The following is a 20,198-nucleotide window of genomic DNA, read 5'->3' as shown; positions in this document are numbered from 1 at the left end:
AAGTTCATACAACATAGACTTATAGCTCAGTGAATTATCACCCTGCAAAAACTCACAGGTCAGGGAATAGAAGACCACCAGAGTCAGCGTTCCCCCTTAGCCCTCCTTCCAATCAATCCCTAGGCTTTCTGCCCCCAAGATAACCGGTGTCTGTACTTCCAGTGTTATTACTTAGTTTCGCTGATTTTGAATTTTGTATAAGGAGAGTTATTCAGTATGTATTCTGGCTTCTTTCACTTGCCATTATGTTATGAGATTTATCCATATTGTTGCATATATCATTCATTTTTATTGTTCCCATGATATGAATTATCTAGCAACAGCTCGATTTCTCATTTGAGCTATGTATTTGCTTAAGCAAGATCCCTCTCCCTTTTCAGGTCTTCCCCATTCAGGTCCAGCAGTGGAATTAGAGGCTCTCCGGGGGCTGATGTGGCCTCAGTGCATCCTCTCCCTCATTCTTCTCACGTCCTCGCTCACATAGTAAAGGTGTTCGCCCTTCAGCTCCTCTTGTCGTTTGCTGTGGAACGAGTTTCTCTGGGGATACTCACTGCTCCCCCTTTGCTCCCAGCAAACCCTCACACTTAGATATTAGCGCTTCAACGAAGGCTCACTTGATGGGGCTTTTAGGACTGTTAGAAACATCTGTTATCACACTTAAGTTCTAAGGAGCTCTGTGTCAACTACCAGTGTTCCCCTCTTTTGGGGTTAAATTTCCCTGAATTCAGCTACCCTTCATCAGAGTTTGTGATATGAGATGGGTATGTTTCACTTAAGAAATCATTCTCTCCCTTCTCCCAGTGGATTTTAAGGAAGGGGAGTACACGGAAATGCTTCCATTCCATCCTGTTTAGCTGGATGTCTCAACAGTTACTTTAGGAGTAAGTACTTTTAAAATCTAAGCCCGGGGCTTCCCTGGTGGTGCAGTGACCAAGAATCTGCCTGCCAATGCAGGGGACACGGGTTCGAGCCCTGGTCCGGGAAGATCCCACATGCCACAGAGCAGCTAAGCCAGTGTGCCATAACTACTGAGCCTGCGTTCTAGAGCCTGCAAGCCACAACTGCTGAGCTCGCAAACCACAACTGCTGAGCCTGTGAGCCACAACTACTGAGCCCGCATGCCACAACTTCTGAGCCTGCACTCTAGAGCCCGCGAGCCACAACTATGGAGCCAGCGAACCACAACTACTGAAGCCTGTGAACCTAGAGCCCATGCTCCACAACAAGAGAAGCCACCACAATAAGCCCACGCACTGCAACGAAGAGTAAGCCCTGCTTGCCGCAACTAGAGAAAGTCCACACGCAGCAATGAAGACCCAGTGCAGCCAAAAATAAATAAAAAATAAAAGATAAATAAATTTATAAAATCTAAGGCCGATAAGGCAGATGTACCGTGATGGGAGAACAGCAGATCAAATTTCTGCTTCCTTTTGGTGCATCTTATTCTGCCTTGTGCACCTGCGCCCTCCAGCACTGTGTCTCCACCCTCCTGTGTCCATCTTTTTTTCAGGTTTGTCTCTCTTCCATTCTGCTTTAGCCCTGACATCTGCCACCTTTGCTTCTTTGAGGCTGGTTGTCACAGAAGAGTGCTTTAATCAGAGGGGGTACATGGTGGTATGAGGCTAGCTTTATGTTCCCTTACAGGATTTTAATATCAGGGAATGTAGAATTATTGTAGGCTGCCTTTGAGTAGGAGCTTAATATTATCATTTGTCATCAAAAAGCATCTGAAGGGCTTCCCTGGTGGCGCAGTGGTTGGGAGTCCGCCTGCCGATACAGGGGACACGGGTTCGTGCCCTGGTCCGGGAGGATCCCACGTGCTGTGGAGCGGCTGGGTCCGTGAGCCATGGCCGCTGAGCCTGCATGTCCGGAACCTGTGCTCTGCAACGGGAGAGGCCACAACAATGAGAGGCCCGCGTACCGCAGAAAAAAAAAAAAGGCATCTGAAAGCTGCCATCGGAACCCCTGCTTCTCGGCGCCCTTGAACCGAAGGGAGGTGCTCTTTGTTCTACGGTGTGTAATTTGGTGCCAACATGGAGCCCCCTGAAGACTGAGCCCTAACAAAGGAGAGGCCCTTCCTTAAAGAGTATACACAGTTTGAAGATTTAAAGTGACACCAGCGTTTTTGAGAAACTATTTAAAGGATGAAAGAATACGGGATATTGTATAACTAAAGAGAAATGTAACCTTTCTGTCTGATTATCTCCTTCTCTTTCTGATCTACCAAAGTGGTACCCGTAGTGGAAAGCGCAAAGAAGAATGATAGAGTCAGACTGCCATGCGCTTTATTCCCCTAACTCAAATTATGTCAATGAATACAATAAGTCGTATAATATTATATATAAGTATATAGTAGTTTGAGTTACGTAAAAGTAATGTGCTCTCGAGGGAGCTGAATTTCCTTTAACCTCTGTTGTCTGTAATTTTGTCTATTTGGCCCTTCTGTACATGTTTAATTTATGATTAATCAGAACCAGATATGTAGGGCAGACTTTGTGCTATTCCAGTTACTCGACTATTAAGAAAATGAAGATAGTGGCTGCTTTGGGCTGAATTCGGTCCCCCCTAAAAATTCATCTTTTGAAGCCTTAACACCCAGCACCTTAGAGTGTGACTTTGTTTTGAGATAGGGCCTTTAAAGAGGTGATTAGGGCCCCTCCTAAGGGGCCCCAATCTAATTTGACTGGTGTCCTTATAAGAAGAGGAGATTTGGACACAGAGAGACACCAGGGTTGCACACCAAGGAGGAAAGACCATGTGAGGACACAGTGAGAAGGTGGCCGTCTACAAGCCAAGGAGAGAGGCCTCAGGAGAAAACAGATCTGCTGATGCCTTGATCTTAGACGTCCAGCTTCTAGAACTGGGAGAAAATCAGTTTCTGTCGTGCAAGCCGCCTAGTCTGTGGTATTTGATTATGGCAGCCCCAGCAGACTAATGCAGTAATGTATAAAATAACTTCTAAAAGCCAGTTTGCTATCTGGAGGTGTGTGTGCAAGATGTTTTATAAGAGAAACTATATGTTTTGTATTATTATCGTGGTTATGTGCTCTTTTAGGCATCGTCAGCCGGTCGCCCTGATCCCAACACGCGTCAAAGTGCATTTGCCATTGTCACTGTTCTTTTTTCTGTAAAAGGGAAGGGAGAGGAGGGATGAAGAATGGGGAAGAATTGGGAGAAGGAAAGAGAATGGGCAGACAGACCGGTCCTTTCTTATCGTTGACCGTGGCAAGTAGGAAGGAGCAGACCTTGGTTTGAATCCCAACACTACCGTTTGCTGGCTCTGTGGCCTTTGGGAAAGGGAGGAATCCTCTCTGAACGTCATTTCCCTTAACTGTCAGGCACCTTCCCAGTTTGCAGGTTCCTTTGAGATCATATGCATAAAGCATCTAGGCTGGTCTGTGGTCCGTACATGCAAAAAAAGCATTTTCTGCATTTTAAGTTATTAGTTTATCACTTAAGCCAAACATTTTTGCTTTCTTTTTCTGTTAGGGTGAACTTGAACAGTGCACCCTGAAAGTAAACACTAACAGTCTGCCAGTTCAACCTGCCTGTTCATGCTTGCTGCACTGCTTTCAGCCTTCGCTCTCTCCCCTCCCGGGCAGCTGGTTCCATGCCCAGCTCACTCACACCTTTAATGTGTGGGTCATTACTGTCACATGAGGAAGCAAAGGGAGACATATCAGTATCTGTGGTGGGAGCTGGAGGAGATGTAGGCAAACAAGTGTTCAGTTGTTTTTAAAGCCCTTTTTCTTTAGGTCATACGATAGAGACCCTTAAAGGGATCAAATCTCATCCTCGTTGAGAAGGACACCCCTATCCTGTACAGTGTACAAGATACCTGAGAAAGACAAATGAGCAAGACGAAATTCCCATCTTATTTAATGAGGGATGCTGAGATGGAAGCAATTTGGTTCTAATTCCAGTTTGGTTATAGAATGGAAGTGTAGACACAGCAGTCAGGTCTACAGGAGGAGCTTGGAAAGGACTTCAAGAATGGGCGTTTGAACTGGTGCCAGGCATTACTCAGATCAAGACTGTTAATGGCCCCTGTGTCCATGGAGCTTACAATGGAGTTGGAGAAACAGACCACAGGAAAAAAAAGCACAGCAAAGGAAATAATTATAAAATGTAATAAGTACTGTGGAACAAACAAATAGGTGCTGAGTTAGTCAAAAGTCACAGGGATCGACTTTCAGTGGAGAAATCCGGGCAGGCTTCTCTGAAGAGGTGACATTGAATGCGTTACATTTTATCAGGAAGCACAGGGGAGAGGGCATTTAGGTAGATGCGGAAGCAAGAAAGGCCATAGTATGTTTGGATCATTGCAAGTAAGTCACAAACTGATGGGAGGTGCATCTAGATGTCCTGTAAATGATTTTGCATGATACTGTTTTTAAAGTACAGTCGTTTGAAAAATGAGGCCACGGTTCTGACCATTATGTGAGCCTAGTATGTTTATGCTATATGTCACCATTTAGTGTTTCACATTTACGTTGTCAGCTAGGGGGACCTGGCTCTTGATTAAGCAATAGGACACCATTTGTTCTTATATGCTGACGTCAAATTATGACCAAACAAAACTATTTTACCCTTGTGAACATTTCTTTAGATCTCCAAATCATGAACATTAAATAAAATAAGTGTGAGTAATGTATAAAAAGTCACATATAAATTCGTTTACTCCATAAGGGTGTCATTTAGTCTTTAAAGCAACTCTTGCCTTTGAAAATACATTAATTCTATTTCACTTTTTTTCTGGTAAGTTATTATGATAATAATAAGGAATATCAGGCTACTCTGAAATTTGACAGCCACCTGGAATCTTGGGATTGGTAACACTGCGTAAATCAGTAGCAATCAGAGGAGCTGTTTAGAAGTGCCAATTCCTGGGTTGGCTAATATGAGCTCTATTTTTTTGTAAATAAGTTGAGTCTCTGAAACAACTTCACATGTTGGAAGTGATTTTGTATTCGTGGATTGTTTTTTTCCCTTGAGTCAGAGTATTATAGTACGTCCTTTCCTTTTTTATTGTTTAACTGTGACAGTATTTCATATTTTTAACCCAAGACAGTTGGCTTTCCAAAAATACTGGAAACCAATTCATGATGTAATCGTCCTCACCCAAATCCCAAATTGTGGAAAAACTCCGTTTTCTCACTGTTATTTATAGTTAATGCTTTTTCACACATGAAGACTTGTAAATTGTCTAAGTAGATCCTTGGGAGGTGTGGTAGACTTCTATCCCTTGAGTTATATAGTTATTTTGCTTTGGTTTTTCTTAAAGCTTAATGTTGAAGTTTTTAAACATACTAGTTTACGTCTGTGGCCTGGGCTTGGCTATGGACTAATACTAGACTAGATAGGACTCTTGTTTATAGTAGTTTGGGCTACTTATTTGCCTTTTATCACTTATACTGAAAAAAAGTAAATAGTTATAAAAGTAGAAACATCCGTTTTTTTCTGCTTTATTTTCTACTACGTCTTTTCTGCTATAATATGTAGTTTTTGCTTTTATCATATTTCTTAAGTCCTGAAGTAGATGAATAAGTGCATGCACGTGTATGTGTGTATTTACACACATGGAAGTACTGTTTTCACACAGTTGTGATTTTCCTTCCGTTGCATCTTACTTCTGAGCTGTAGTTGTTAAACTTAAGGGAAAGTAAGTTTCCTCAAAATGCATTAAAGTGGATTGTTAATATGTAACCCAAAACACATTTGGCTTTTTTTTTTTTAGCATGAATAATTTTGAATTCACTGGAAATTAAGTTACAATTGTTGCAGTTTTATTCATGTAGACTTAGCATTTGTGTCACTCAAAATTCTTAATTATCTTAGTACATATTTTATATGGCACAATATCTGTACTCTTACCATCTCCAGCCTCCGCTGAGAGTGTAACACATGGCACCGAAGTAATAAAAATATAAGCTCTAGAGTGAGAAGCAAAGCCGAAACAAGCCGTTTTTACATATAACGTAAGTTTAGGTTCTGTGTAGTAGGTTGATCCCTTACTTAACCTTCAATAAAATTGGATTCGAGGGTATTTATATATAAATAAAAAATAAAGTTAATTTTGTTTCCTAATTCCATATGAGCGAGTGCCTAGGAATGTATTACAATGACATTTAAACTTCAGCATTAGTCCTATTGGCTGAAAAATTGCTTTGCTTTTTAAGCAACTGTTTTTGAGGTTAAGCATTAAAAAGCTAAGTTGTTGCCGTTTGGGAAGGTTATTAAGATGATTATTATTAAGACTATGTGATCATATCTGTACTGATTGAATCTGCCTGTATTTGACCTTTAATCTCCTGCCAAGTTATCTAAGAAGTCATTTCCACTTTTTACATAATTTGGAAATTAACATGTGTTACAAATCTGGATATGTTTAAGACTTCATCTCCACAAACCCCGCATGCCCTGCAAACTTCCCTTAATGGGCTCTCCAGTTGTATGTGCGTCTAGATCGAGGTCAGATTCTTTGTGTCAGAATGTTAGCATATTTGTACACACGGAATCTCCAAGTACAGTTCCAGATGTTGGGTGAAAAGGGAGGCGTCTCAGCTCAGCTCAGCTGGCCGCGTCGGCCTGTGTCTTCACTTGGTGCAGTTATGGTGGTGTCCGGGGTGTGGCGGGGGATGGGAGTGAAGGGGGTATAATCTCCTTCCCTCCCACCCCTACCCACCTTCCCCAGAAGGCAGCGTTTTGAAACCATTGGAGACACGTGAGACACTCAGAAGTGCTTTGAATCAGCCCTGACAGTTGTAAAAGATGAGTCATGGCTGCTTCTCTGCAATCTATAGACGTTTCCATTTCAGATAATAAAGATCAATTGAAATATACCGACATCCAGACCCCGGCCCTGGCACGCACCGCCTTTAATCTGCTCCTACTGCCTTGCCTGGGATGCCCCACCCAGATTCAAACCTATTCGGCCTCTTCTCTGATCAAAATTTCCCCAGGATAATTTCAGTTCTCATAGTGATTTTCCTGAACAATTCTGACTTAATGAAATGTTATTATTTTAAAAACAATGATTTGTTCAATGCATAATTACACGAGATTTTATTCTTTTTAAAAAAGAAATACACGATATCGCTTATATGTGGAATCTAAAAAAATGGTACAAATGAACCTATTTACAAAACAGAAATAGAGTCACAGATGTAGAAAATAAACTTATGGTTACCGGGAGGGAAAGGGAGAGGGGAGGGATAAATTGGGAGATTGGAATTGACATATACACACTACTATACATATAATAGGTAACTAACAAGGACCTGCTGTATAGCACAGGGAACTCTACACAGTACTCTGTAATGACCTATATGGGAATAGAATCTAAAAAAGAGTAGATAGGGCTTCCCTGGTGGCACGGTGGTTGAGAGTCCGCCTGCCGATGCAGGGGACGCGGGTTCGTGCCCCGGTCCGGGAAGATCCCACGTGCTGCGGAGCGGCTGGGCCCGTGAGCCATGGCCGCTGAGCCTGCGGGTCCGGAGGCTGTGCTCCGCAATGGGAGAGGCCACAACAGTGAGAGGCCCACGTACCGCAAAAAAAAAAAAAAAAAAAAAAAAAGATAAAAAAGAGTAGATACATGTATAACTGAATCTCTTTACTATACTCTAAGGTATCAATTGAAGCAACAAAAAAAAGAATCCCTTGACTTTGTGTTTTGACTCTTGAATAAGGAAGTGCATGCCCTGTATTCATGCAGCCTGTTAAAAATATTCACTCTGTCATACTAATGAAGGTGTATCACCCTAACACATTACTCCACGAGGGTATTTTAATTTAGAAAGAGAATTCCTAGAGGTAACAGTAGTGGTTCTAGATCATGCTTCTGATGAAAGGATTCTGGGCCCTGTGAGAGAGGTAAGGGATATATTTTGTTTACGCTTCCCCAGTGTTCTTTAAACCATGTCAGATGCTTGACTCTTCCAACAATACCTCAGTGCCTTCTTGCAGGAAGAGGAAAATGTTTTCAGTGTCCTGTACACAGAAAACCAAGAGCTTTGAAAGAGTCAGATAAGCTGGTCTTTGACTCCCAGCTCTGCCATTTACACTCATGCAACCTTGAACGTGGGACTCAACCTCCCTGAATGTTAGTTGTTTCTTCTTTTTTAAGTGAGATAATAGTGATACTTTTCCATGCACAAGTGTTGTGACTCCTTGAAATAATATATGCAGGGCTCTTGAAGCAACACCTGGTGCATAATACATGCTCAGCAGTTAATAGCTATTACCATTCTGGTGATGAAGATGGTAATAATAGTAAGCATTCACTACTCATGGAGGTTTTTTTTTTTTACATCCTTAATAGAACTGGTAATAGTATCTGAAAATTCAGATTTCTTTGTCAGTACTCTAAATAGATTTACTATTTGGGGGCTGCTTTATTTGTTTTTTTTACCTTTTTGTGTTTTTTTTTTTTGGCTGTGCCGTGTGGCATGCGGAATCTTAGTTCCCCGACCAGGGATCAAACCTGTGCCCCCTGCATTGGGAGTGCCAAGTCTTAACCACTGGACCACCAGGGAAGGCGCAGGGCTGTTTTATTTAAACTTTTAAAAACATTTAATTGCTTAAATGCTTTTTTATTGTTACAGATAAACAGGGACTTTTCTAAGTGTGGTCCCTGGACCAGACATCATCATACCCTAAGAACTTGTTAGAAGTGTAAACTTCGGGTCTCATCTAGGTCCTCCTAAATCAAAAACTCTGGAGGTTTTCCCAAGGCCTCCAGGAAATATTGATGCCCATTCAAGTTTGAGAGTCACTGCTTTAGAATATATGGGAAACACAGTAAAGGGTGACTTTCATGATCCTACCTTCCAGAAATAACCACTGTTAAAATTTTATTTCCTTCTAGTCTTTTCTCTATTTATGTGTGTATATATACAATGTGTGTGTTCTTCTAGTCTTTTTCCTATGCATATGTATATACTTTTTAAAAAAACATATGATCATATTGTACTATGTGGGTTTTATAGTCTGCATTTCCACCTTCAATATTATGTCATGACCATTACCCCGCGTCATTAAATTTTATTTGAAAACATTTTTAACCATATGACTACCTATGATACCATTCTGAGTGTCTCATAATTTATTAACCAACCCCTTAGCCATTTGAGTTGTTTCCAGGTGTTCTGGAGGAACACAGCAGCAGAAGTGAAAGTTTGTATTCGTAAATCACTATGAATGTCTGTGATTGTATCCTTAGCATAAATTTATTGCAAGGGTGGAATTACTGGGCCAAACAGTATGAGCTTTGTTTTAGCTCTTACTGTATATTGCCCAGTCATCTTTCAGAAAAGAGGTGCCAGTTTGTACTCTCAACGGTAAGGGAAAGCGTGCATTCCCCAAAGCACCTCTAGGACTTAGTCCTTTTGAGTGTGTGTCAAGTTTGCTGGAAGAATGCTTTATGAACTGTGAGTAAGACATCAGTCGACATCTCCTAGCCTTTGTCTTGGCCTACGCTTTCGTACTCAAAAACATTGATGGTAGGTGCTGTCTTAGAACTTGTCTCTTAGATGCTAAGGTTGATTTCAAAGTTTTACTCTTCCCATATTGCCTGCCCTTCACCTCACACTGACTCTACAAGTTTTCTTGAAAGGGTATTGGAACTCTTCTCATGTGTGCCGTGGAACAAGCCTTCTGGGCAACATGGGTGTCATGGTGATCCTGGGCACCTAGGGCTGTAGGGATTGAGAAGCACTAGAAGGCCTTCTAGGAAGAGAACAACGAATTGCTTTTGTCTGTAGTATCGCAAGACAATTCAGAAAAACTTCACATTAAATCTTGCTAGGAGGGAATTGTGGAAGAGACCTGAGATCGAATGTGAAGTAAGTGCTAAATGAGTGGAAATAATGTTTTATCGTTATGGAGGATATCCTGTATTCGTTCAACTTAAATAGCTATGGTGAGGGCTTCCCTGGTGGCGCAGTGGTTGAGAGTCCGCCTGCCGATGCAGGGGACACGGGTTCGTGCCCCGGTCCGGGAAGATCCCACATGCCACGGAGCCGCTGGGCCCGTGAGCCATGGCCGTGGGGGAGTTTTGTAAATAAAAAAAAAAAAAAAAAAAAAAGCTATGGTGAAGACTGGTTTGTGATACCTTCATTTTTTCTTTTTTTCTAACTTTTTTGAGATGTAACTGACATACAGCACTGTATAAGATGTACAGCATAATGATTTGACTTACATATATCATAAATGATTATCACAATATCACATCATTTCATATAAATACAAATATTTTCTGAATCTTGCAGAATTTTTTTTAAAAAATTTAATCGTGGGACTTCCCTGGTGGCGCAGTGTTTAAGAATCTGCCTGCCAGTGCAGGGGAGATGGGTTCAAGCCCTGGTCTGGGAAGATCCCACATGCCGTGGAGCAACTAAGCCCATGCGCCACAACTACTGAGCCTGCGCTCTAGAGCCCGCGAACCACAACTACTGAGCCTGCGTGCCACAACTACTGAAGCCTGTGCGCCTAGAGCCCGTGCTCCGCAACAAGAGAAGCCACCGCAATGAGAAGCCCATGCATCACAAGGAAGAGTAGCCCCCGCTCGCCATAACTAGAGAAAGTCTGCATGTAGCAACGAAGACCCAGCACAGCCATAAATAAATAAATTAAATAAATAGATTTATTTTTAAAAAAGTTAACTGAGTTTTACACTGGGAAGAGATCTTAGAACTTATCAGTTCTGATACCATTATTTCAAAGATCAGGAAGCCAAGGTCAGGAGTGCTTCCGTGACTTGTTCAAGGGTATATAACTAGTTAATGAGAGACCTAAGAGTTGAAGCCAAATGTGCTGACTTCTTTTAATTTTTTTAAATTAATTTTTATTGGAGTAGAGTTGCTTTACAATGTTGTGTTAGTTTCTGCTGTACAGCAAAGTGAATCAGTTATACGTATACATATATCCACTCTTTTTTTAGATTTCCTTCCCATTTCGGTCCCTACAGAGCATTGAGTAGAGGTCCCTGTGCTATACAGTAGGTTCTCATGAGTTATCTATTTTATACATAGCATCAATAGTGTATATATGTCAATCCCAATCTCCCAATTCATCCTATCCCCTCTTCCCCCCTTGGTATCCATAAGTTTGTTCTCTACGTCTGTGTCTCTTATTTCTGCTCTGCGAATAAGTTCATCTGTACCATTTTTCTAGATTTCACATATGTGCTGACTTGTTTTGAGATCAGTTCTTTCTCCCACTCACATAATGTGGCTCTTCATAAAATGAGACTTAACAATACGAGCTTGGAGGATACCTGTTGGTATACAATTTCCCTAGGGAATTCTCACACATCTGTACTTGAAACGGATTACCAAAGGGTGTGATACTGTTATTGATCCTATGAGAAGTTGTGATTGCTGGAACTTATTCTTTGAACATCCGTTTATTTTAGTTTATGTTGTATTATACAGGGACGTCTCCTGGGGAGTCTCCAGGGTAACTGGGGCTCCCTCGGTGCTGACATTTCCAACTTCCCAGGCAGTCAGAAGGTTGTCCTTGACCTGGGGAACTTGAATGGAAGGACCATGAGGTTTAGGAGGACACCCCTGTGGGGTGCTGCAGACTGCCACCATTTAGAAATCTTCAGTCTTCTAGGAAATGAAATCAGGCCTCCTAAATTTTATCTTGGCCCTACTTTTGATCACAGACCTCTGAGAAGCTTATGAACTTGGGGGCCCTCTCTTCGGAAGAGTGCCACCATGCAAATGTAGATTTATTTTGCATTCCATTTCAGGAGATTATGAATCCCCTGAGGGAACCTCTGTTTTAGGGAAACTCTTTTCCAGTATACGTTTTTCTCTCCTTCGGAGATTTCATTTAACATAATCATGAAAAGAGTATTTTATTTTATTTATTTATTTTTTTTAATTTATTTTTTTTGAAAAGAGTATTTTATATCTATGTCGTGCTTTCCAATGTAGAGAACCATTTTGTCCACTTTTGGGCCCCTGTCCACAATCCTATCAATCTGTACTATTATCCCCACTCGGCAGATGAGAAAACTGAAGCTCAGAAAACACAAGGATTTCCCTGAAGTCCTTTGGTCACAAAGCCAGTGAATGGTGCTTGGCGTCTGGAGCCAGGTCTTCTGGCCGGATCCACTGGGCTTTTGTCTGTACTGCCTGACGTTACATCAACAATAACAAGGAAATCTGGCAAGCAAAAATAAGATTACCTCCCACATTTAGAAGAATGATGGGGAGACCCTATGCAAATGCCAGGTTTACAACGTGAATTATTTATGGCGCAGCCATGGAAAGGGACTTGCAGGGTAGAGCAGCAATAGCGGTGTGCACTGGGGAGGCCCACTGCTCTGTTGCTGGGTAATCCTATTTACACGTGACTGAGAGACCCTTCTGTTCCATCTTATCCTGGAACACAGATATCAAATGGCCAAGAAGGGCACCAAGGGGGAAACTGTAAAATGATACTTTTCTTCACGGGTTAGAAGGGCTTCTGGACTCATTCACACCGACACACATAAATCAGATGCCACTTTCGTCGCAGCCATTTGGCAGGGTGTTTGGCTTTCCCCCGAAAACTCTTTTTCATGTAACTTGTGCTCTTCCCTCGACGAGATCAGAAGAGTAACAGTTTTAGTATGTTTTACACAGCAGCGACGCGTTGCATGTATTAAGTGAACAAAATGCGTGTTTCAAAAACGTGTCGCCAGAAGGCTAAGCACACAATTGCCAGAATGACAGTGTGGCCTCGAATTCCCCGCAGAATAAATTTGAGAGCTGTCATGAGACATCCCAGCTTGCTTTGATTGCATCGATGATGCACAGAAAAAGAAGCAGCCTCAGACCCCCCCTTCTCCATCCAGTTAGGGTTTAACAGATCGTCATCTATAAAGCGTGCTGCTCCCCGCAGTAGGATGGTGCTGTTTTAAATAAAAGCCACTGCCTTTGTACTAATTAGCGCCCATCATGTATTTTGAATTGTTTCTGATGATTTCCCTTCCATGCACCTTATCCTTATTTAATTATAAAAATAATCCGTACTTGTAATCCCATGGAATTCTCGAAAAAGAAAATTAACAGTTTACCCTTTATCCTGCTGGTTCAAATCCCTTTCCCACCTTGCGTTCCCCTCTTTGAGGAAACCAGTATTAACAATTTGATACGTATCCTACTCTTCTCTTTTTTTCACGTAAACATTTCCTCATATACATAATATGGGATTTCTTTCTTCTGTAATTTTTCAAAAATGAAATCGTAGCAAACTTAGTACACCCTGAATTTTTAAGAATTAGAGTGTAGATCTCTTTCTAGGTCAAAGCATACAAGTCTACGTCATTCATTTTAATAACTGGAAACATTTCGTTGGGTGGCTGTAGCATACATTATTCTGCTTCTCACCTGTGGGTGAACATTCTGGTTGTTTCCAGTGTTTTATTACAGCAAACATTTATTATTACAATATGAACATCATTTTATAAGCTTTATGATCATTTTCCATTCAGTGAAGTATGTTGCTAAAGAAGTGAAAAAGGTGGAAACCTTCCATCTCCAGCTGTCATCTATAACCATGCGCTTCTATAATTGGTAGCCTCTTCCATAGTAGTAAAATCTTAGACGTTTACGTGCAGGATATCTCTTTGTATCTGGAGCGGCCCTAGAAGTAGCTTTTATTTTGCGTTGGAGTCATTAGTGGTTAGCTTCTGTGTATGGATTCACTGCGGAGCAGAGGTGATCTTTCAGCTGTCATAATGTCCCATCTAGACCCCTTCCACAGTGAATCAATTACTTGGGTTTGGGCAAATCCAGTATACTGATGATAGACTACCCAATCAACCATGGTTTGCTAGTTTTACCTTGTTAGACTATAGCCTTAGATTTTCCTGAGTGAGAGAGCCTGGGTTTTAGGGTGAGTTAATTTAAAAAGTGTTCTGTGGTATTTTGGAATTAGGGAGGGAGGGAACGATGCTTTGATGACGTGAAAAATTTGCCCAGATCGCCTCAATTGCTTAATATCCGATACATGATGTTACTGGCCGCATGGTTCCGGGTTTTGAGTACTCGGAAAGAATTCTTATCATCAGTGTGATTATGAAAACAACCAATTTCCATACGTGAAAACCAGTGCCTGCTTCTTAATGGGGCCCCAATGCCTGTTGCGTCCCATCACACGTATAACTAGCAAGGAGAATGGCAGTTTTGCACGATTGTAGCCTTTACAAAATAACAGTTGCACGGCAAAGCAGCCGTACTTGAGGCTCTTGAAAGAAGCATACATGGTCCTTTTGCAGGTAATAAAATGGAAAATCCAATTTGCAATTGCAGAAGCAGCCTCTGAGTGACAAATGATCTTCAGGGCAGCGCCGGCCAGAGGGTCACCACTAATCACGGCGCAGGCTGGCTCCCCGTGTGGCCCGGGCCTCCCCACTGGAGAGGGAGTGGAGGGAATCTGTGTCGGGGAGTCAGCCAGCGTGTCCGCGGATGCTCCGCTTTCTAGCTTATTAGATCCTCTTTGTCACAGTGCTTAATCCTGCCGTCTGATCCTTGTTAGAACGGCACCAGAGCGCCCGTTCAGGCTTCTAATCAAGGAGGTGGGCGAGGGCTCCTAACTAGAGCCAGCGAAGCGAAGCGTGCGGCAAGTTAGGGCTCCTGCAGCCTGACTGACGGGCTGAGATGCTTCCTGCATGTTATTACCGGAAAGGGAACCCACCTCGGACAGCTGACGGAGGGGCTCAGCTGAGGCCAGAGTAACTTGTTGCTGAGCCCATCGCGGGGACAGGTGTCAGCTTTTCCCACGGGATGATGGCCGAGCTCCACGCGTTATCTTAGCCCTCTTCTGAAATTACCAGCCTTCAGAGCGAGGTGAGAGAGCCATAGACACAGAGCCGGCTGGCGGGGCCACGGCTGCACAGAAGCAGGTACTGTGTCCTCCACCAGTGACATGAACTCAGGAAACAAAATCTGCACATCCTGTCCCCCCGAGCCTGCTTGTAGCTAGGAAGGGTTGGCGCTGGGTTTGGCTTGTGCGGTTTCCAGCTCTGCCATCTGTAATAGTTGCCTGCTTTAAGGTGTGCCGTGGGCCTTAAGCATGGGTTTCATGGTGCTTTGTTTAAAAAAAAAAAAAAAAAATGCACACATCAACCACAAAGCTACTGTTTGCTTCCTGCCCCCGCCATCGTTCTCTTCTGTTAGGCTTCCCAGTTCTGGTATTCTGTGAAGCACCTGTGTATCTGAAGTCTGTCTGATGCTAACTCTGGCTTAGGGTTGTTTGATAATAAAATAAATAAATGGGGGAGGGGAGGGTAACTCCTCTCTCCACCCTCCCCTCCCTCAGCTGGGATGTACAGATGAGGTGGAAGTGATAGAAATGACATTGCTCGTGAAGAGCCTCTGGTCCTTTGCGTGTACCCCAACTTCCAGACATCAGTTGAAGACCCCTTTGCCCCGAAGGGAACGCGTCCAGCTCCCATCCTGCGTTTGCTGCGTGCTCCAGTTAGCAGCCGTCACTAGCCTTCCCCTCTGCCTCTGCTGTCTCCATGGACGGTGCTGAAATAGAGACGTTGCTAGGCATTGACAGATCTCCGGGGGGTTAGAGGCTTCAGACGAGACGGCCCAGGGAACATAGCTGACCTTTCTTGACACTGTTCCCCCAGGTCTGTCCTGCACGTGTGGCAAGCGGGGAGCATCGAAGTTGAGCGTGTTATTCTCAGAGGATGACCGCTAACAAGCCTGCCGGCTTAGTCAGAGGCTGTTACTGAGTGAGCAAGAGGCCGTGTGCGTTCCAGCGTGGGTTTGTGGGCTGTTGGTAAGAGCATGCAGGCTCTTTGTCTCTGCACCTGTGTGTCAATCTCAAGGATAATCCATTAAAACCTGCTCATAACACCTGTACTTTCGGAGTAGTGGGCAAACCTTGCACCTGGATGGGAGGAAGCTGGTGATGCAGCCTGGGAAAGAAGAGAGGGTCGTCTTCTTCTCACTGTTCCCAGGCAAACCTGAAATAGCTCAGGCTCGTCTTTGAGGTCCTTCCTAGACCCTTTCCCTGGTCCTTGTTGCTCTCATATTGACCCAGAGCCCTGAAAATACAGCGTGCTGAGAAATCCTCTGTGCTCCAAACATAGCCACCTACCCTCCCCTTCCCACCCTTCTTCCCCGGAGTTAAAATATATATATATATATTCCTGTGATACCTATCTGAACCAGAGGTTAAAAGGAAAACAACCCAGTTGAGTAAATTCGTGGTAATATGTGAATGACAGGGAGTCCTGGAAGCTTGTTCAACAGATACCACTCTACCTACTGGAAATTCAGACCGGATTTTTCATTAGAATAACCAATTTGGTGGGGGATGAAGAGGAAAGATATTTAGAGCAGAACCGCCTTTATCAGGGAGATCCCCTTTGCTTAGGAATTGGATATGCTTTCCAGGGCTTTTTTTTTTTTTTTGAAAACATATCTTTTTTCCAAAGGTCTCATATATTATTCCTTTTCGTAGTTGATTCCATGCTGATGTCAGTGGGCAGGGCCTGGAGGCTGGAAGATGATACTGTGTAAGCGCAGGTTGTCTACAAGGTGAATGTTTTAAGAGACATGCTTTTACCTCTAGCGCCTCCGCCTCCAACTTTTTCGTGAATTGCTTACCCCGTGGTTACTGTCACCTGGTAGCTCAGCCATTTCCTCAATGACCATGCTTCCTAAGAATAGTGGGCATTATAACACACTCTGTGTTTAAAACAGGACACTTCAGAAATACAGACTTGTTTTTAAATAGAAGACTTTTTCCAGGAATTTCTATTACATTCATTTTTAGGAAATGTGGAAATAGGACAAGAAGTAATGAGAGAATGATATGGACGACAGATCATAGAGTATAGAGGAAATGAGAATTATAGTGAAATTTAACCAAGCGATCAGTTTGATTCTCGGGAAGCTGAAAACCCCTTCCTTTCTCCAAGTAAAGATAAAAACAAAATATATAAATGGCAGTCCATTGCCAACAAGGTTACATCCTGGTAGGATACTCAGCTAAACCGAATATGTGCGATGTTTGGATTTCCATTTACCCCACGCAATTTTCTGACTCATGGTTGAGAGACTAAAGCTCATTAATTTCTCAAGTGATTTAATATCTGACTAATGATGTTTAACCATTAAGATGAGGAAACTGACAATATTGATAATCTTGGAGAGAAATGTATCTGCTTATTTTTGTACTTAACACCAGCAGATTCTAAGTAGCTTTGGAAAGATCACGATGAATTACTTGCTCTTAATATTTAGTAATATCTGCTATCTTTAAAAGCATTTTATGGAATGGTAATCACTTTTATATTGGTCTTTTCTTTCTCCATTATTCTGAATAGTTGCAAGTTACACCTCGGAGATATTGTAGTTTGGATTTCAGACCACCGCAATAAAGCAAATATCACAATAAAGGCGTTCACACGAGTTTGTTGGTTTCCCAGTATATATAAAAATTATGTTTACACTATACTGTAGTCTGTTAAATGTGCAATAGCGTTATATCTAAAGTAACAATGTACATACTTTAATTAAGAAATAATTTATTGCTAAGAATTGCTACCCATCATCTGAGCCTTCAGTGACTTGTAGTAGTAACATCAAAGATCACTGACCACAGATCACTATAACATATATAATAATAATGAAGAGGATATTGCAAGAATTACCAAAATGTGACACAGAGACACAAAGTAAGCAAATGATGTTGGAAAAATGATACCGGCAGGCTTGTTGGACATCGGGTTGCCACAAACCTTCGCTTTATACAAAATGCAGTATCTGCAAACCACAGTAAAGTGAAGCGTGATAAAACAAGTTCCGCCTGTATAACAAAAAGAAGACGGATTCAAGGTATCGATTCTTTGTTTTAAGAAATGCTACATCATCCTGGTAAACATTTTCTTTTCGTTCCCAAAGCTCGGATTAGCTAGGAAGTTGATGGGCTTTGTGCGATGCTCGCATCCTAGAATATGTTTTCCTTATCCTGAAGTTATCACTTACGACAATATTGGCCGTAGAGCCTGAGAACAGGACAGATACGGCACTTTGGTTGTGTCCTGGGAAGTATAAATTGCTTGGTGTCTTTGCTCAAAAAGCCTTGGACTGTAGACCATGGGTCTGCAAATGGACTTCCTCCGTAGGACTTTTAGGGAAAGGATTTTGGTGAGTTTGCCAAGTAAAGCACATACAGCTCTGCTGTGTCACATCTGTCCCTGTGACTTTCTTAGGCAAGCAGGTTCTAGGAAGCTCTTTCTCACGCTGCCTTTTCCACGTTTAAATATACCAAACGGAAAAACATATAGAGAGAGTCGACCGATCCGTCCAGCAACAGGTGGTACCCAGATGCTGGCTGCCTTCATTAACTCATCCTTGGTTGATCTAGGTTGACATGTAACCTGATAGCTTCACCAAGCATCGTAGGAAAAAGAAGAGATTTGGAGTCAGAAGCCTTAGATTCCAGTCCCCACTCTGACATTTTCTGATCTTGGACATATTACTTAATTTCCCCCCAAGTTTCCATTTCTTTGTCTATAAAGCGATGTCAATTACTGACCTTAGGGATTGTTGGAGAATCAAAGGAGGAAATGCTTTTTACAGGTAATTTGTCAACTGGTAAGGGCTGTACGCGTGTGTGTTTTTACCCTCACCATGTTGATGAGACTCATTTAGTGCTGATTCCGAGGTGTGTTTATAGTACCCGAATGAGGCGATAATCGTTCTACCTGGGCAGTATTCTTATCTTTCTTCACTCATGTCCTGCTTTGATGAAAAGTGGTGGTGATTGGTTCAGGTTTATTTTATTTTATTTTTTGAATTTAATTTTATTTATTTTTTTATACAGCAGGTTCTTATTAGTTATCTATTTTATACATATCAGTGTATACACGTCAATCCCAATCTCCCAATTCATCACACCACCACCACCGCCCCGCCACTTTCCCGCCTTGGTGTCCGTACGTTTGTTCTCTACATCGTTGTCTATTTCTGCCCTGCAAACCGGTTCATCTGTACCGTTCTTCCAGGTTCCACGTGGGTCTGGTTTAGATCAGATTGGACAAATGGTGATGCACACTGTCAAGATGGAGTTTGGGGAGGTTCTGCTATTAATGGTTCTCTCTGTCTTGGAGGGCCATTGTTATTTCTGTAGCAAATACTTGGAAAAATGAAGCAAATGCTTCATTTGCAAGAATTCCCAGTTTACTTCCTTCTTACATCTTTACTCCCTCTCTCCTCCCTCCCTCTCTCCTCCCTCCCTCCCTCCCTCCTTCCCTCCCTTCCTTCCTTCCTTCTTAATTTCTTGGGTCAGTGTACAATCACTGACACGGCATGTATATCAGTGATGACTTTTGGTAAAACTTTTTAAAAGAAATTAAATGACTCAAAAAATGCTTGAGGTTGTGCTATGATTACTGAGCAGGAATTACTTCTTAGATTCGATTTCTGTTGGTTGGATGACCTTCACCTTTCCCCCTCCCCCTCCTTCTTTTTAGGAAACTTGGATTTAACTGGTCAGAAGCAGATATTCAAAGCAGAGAACAACCCCTGGGTTACCCCCATTGCTGACCAATTCCAGCTTGGTGTGTCCCATGTTTTTGAATACATCCGCTCTGAGACGTACAAATAGTAAGTAGACTATGATTTTCTGAAATAGTCTGGTTTTACAGTTTTCGTAATTATGCCGTTTTTAAAAACCTATCGTGTGATCTTGTCATTGGTGGCACCGAGCTCAGAGCATTTAAAAATTTTATTGATAACCACATGTAATTGTCTCTGTTATTTATAGATTATTTTTAATTGATATTTTCAAAGGGAATTTATACCAATTTTGTTTAGAAATCTCTTAAGGTATTAAATTGGCTGATTATGCATGGCACTAAGGAGATTCACCAAATACATGAAGATCAGAACATACGTTTTTCTCCTTTGAATGTAAAGAATAACAAATGCTATGAACAAAATTGTTAAGTGGTTTATTTATAAAATCAGTAGGGAATACTAAGAAGGCATCATCCTTTTCTTCAGAAGCTTTTACTCTAGTGAGATAATAATCTCTCTAAGAGAAGAGATAAGGCAGAAGACAAGGAGGAGGAATCAGCTAGCTTAAGTCATAGCATCAAAATCTCTCAAGTCCTCCCCTCTGGTCAAGGGCACCTGTGGGGACCCAGCCTTAAAACCAAACTATTCCCACCTCTTTCT

General features: G+C 42.1%; 1 protein-coding gene across 7 annotated transcripts in view; it reads left to right on the top strand.

The window, feature by feature from the left end:
• RSU1 (Ras suppressor protein 1) overlaps nucleotides 1-20,198 on the top strand; it is a 196,154-nt gene that overhangs the window by 86,239 nt on the left and 89,717 nt on the right. For 6 of the 7 annotated variants that reach the window (XM_024750091.1, XM_024750092.1, XM_024750093.1 and 3 more), the window contains exon 8: nucleotides 19,493-19,625. The exons of the other annotated variant lie outside the window; for it this stretch is intronic. In XM_024750091.1, the coding sequence (XP_024605859.1) occupies nucleotides 19,493-19,625 (133 nt within the window). The remainder of the gene's footprint in view (nucleotides 1-19,492; nucleotides 19,626-20,198) is intronic. 7 annotated transcript variants of the gene reach the window in all.

The sequence above is a fragment of the Neophocaena asiaeorientalis genome, unplaced genomic scaffold, assembly GCF_003031525.2.
Source record: "Neophocaena asiaeorientalis asiaeorientalis breed wild unplaced genomic scaffold, Neophocaena_asiaeorientalis_V1.1 scaffold4, whole genome shotgun sequence".
NCBI lineage: Eukaryota > Metazoa > Chordata > Mammalia > Artiodactyla > Phocoenidae > Neophocaena > Neophocaena asiaeorientalis.
The sequence above is the reverse complement of the archived record's forward strand: the minus strand, read 5'-3'. Positions and strand labels throughout refer to the sequence as shown.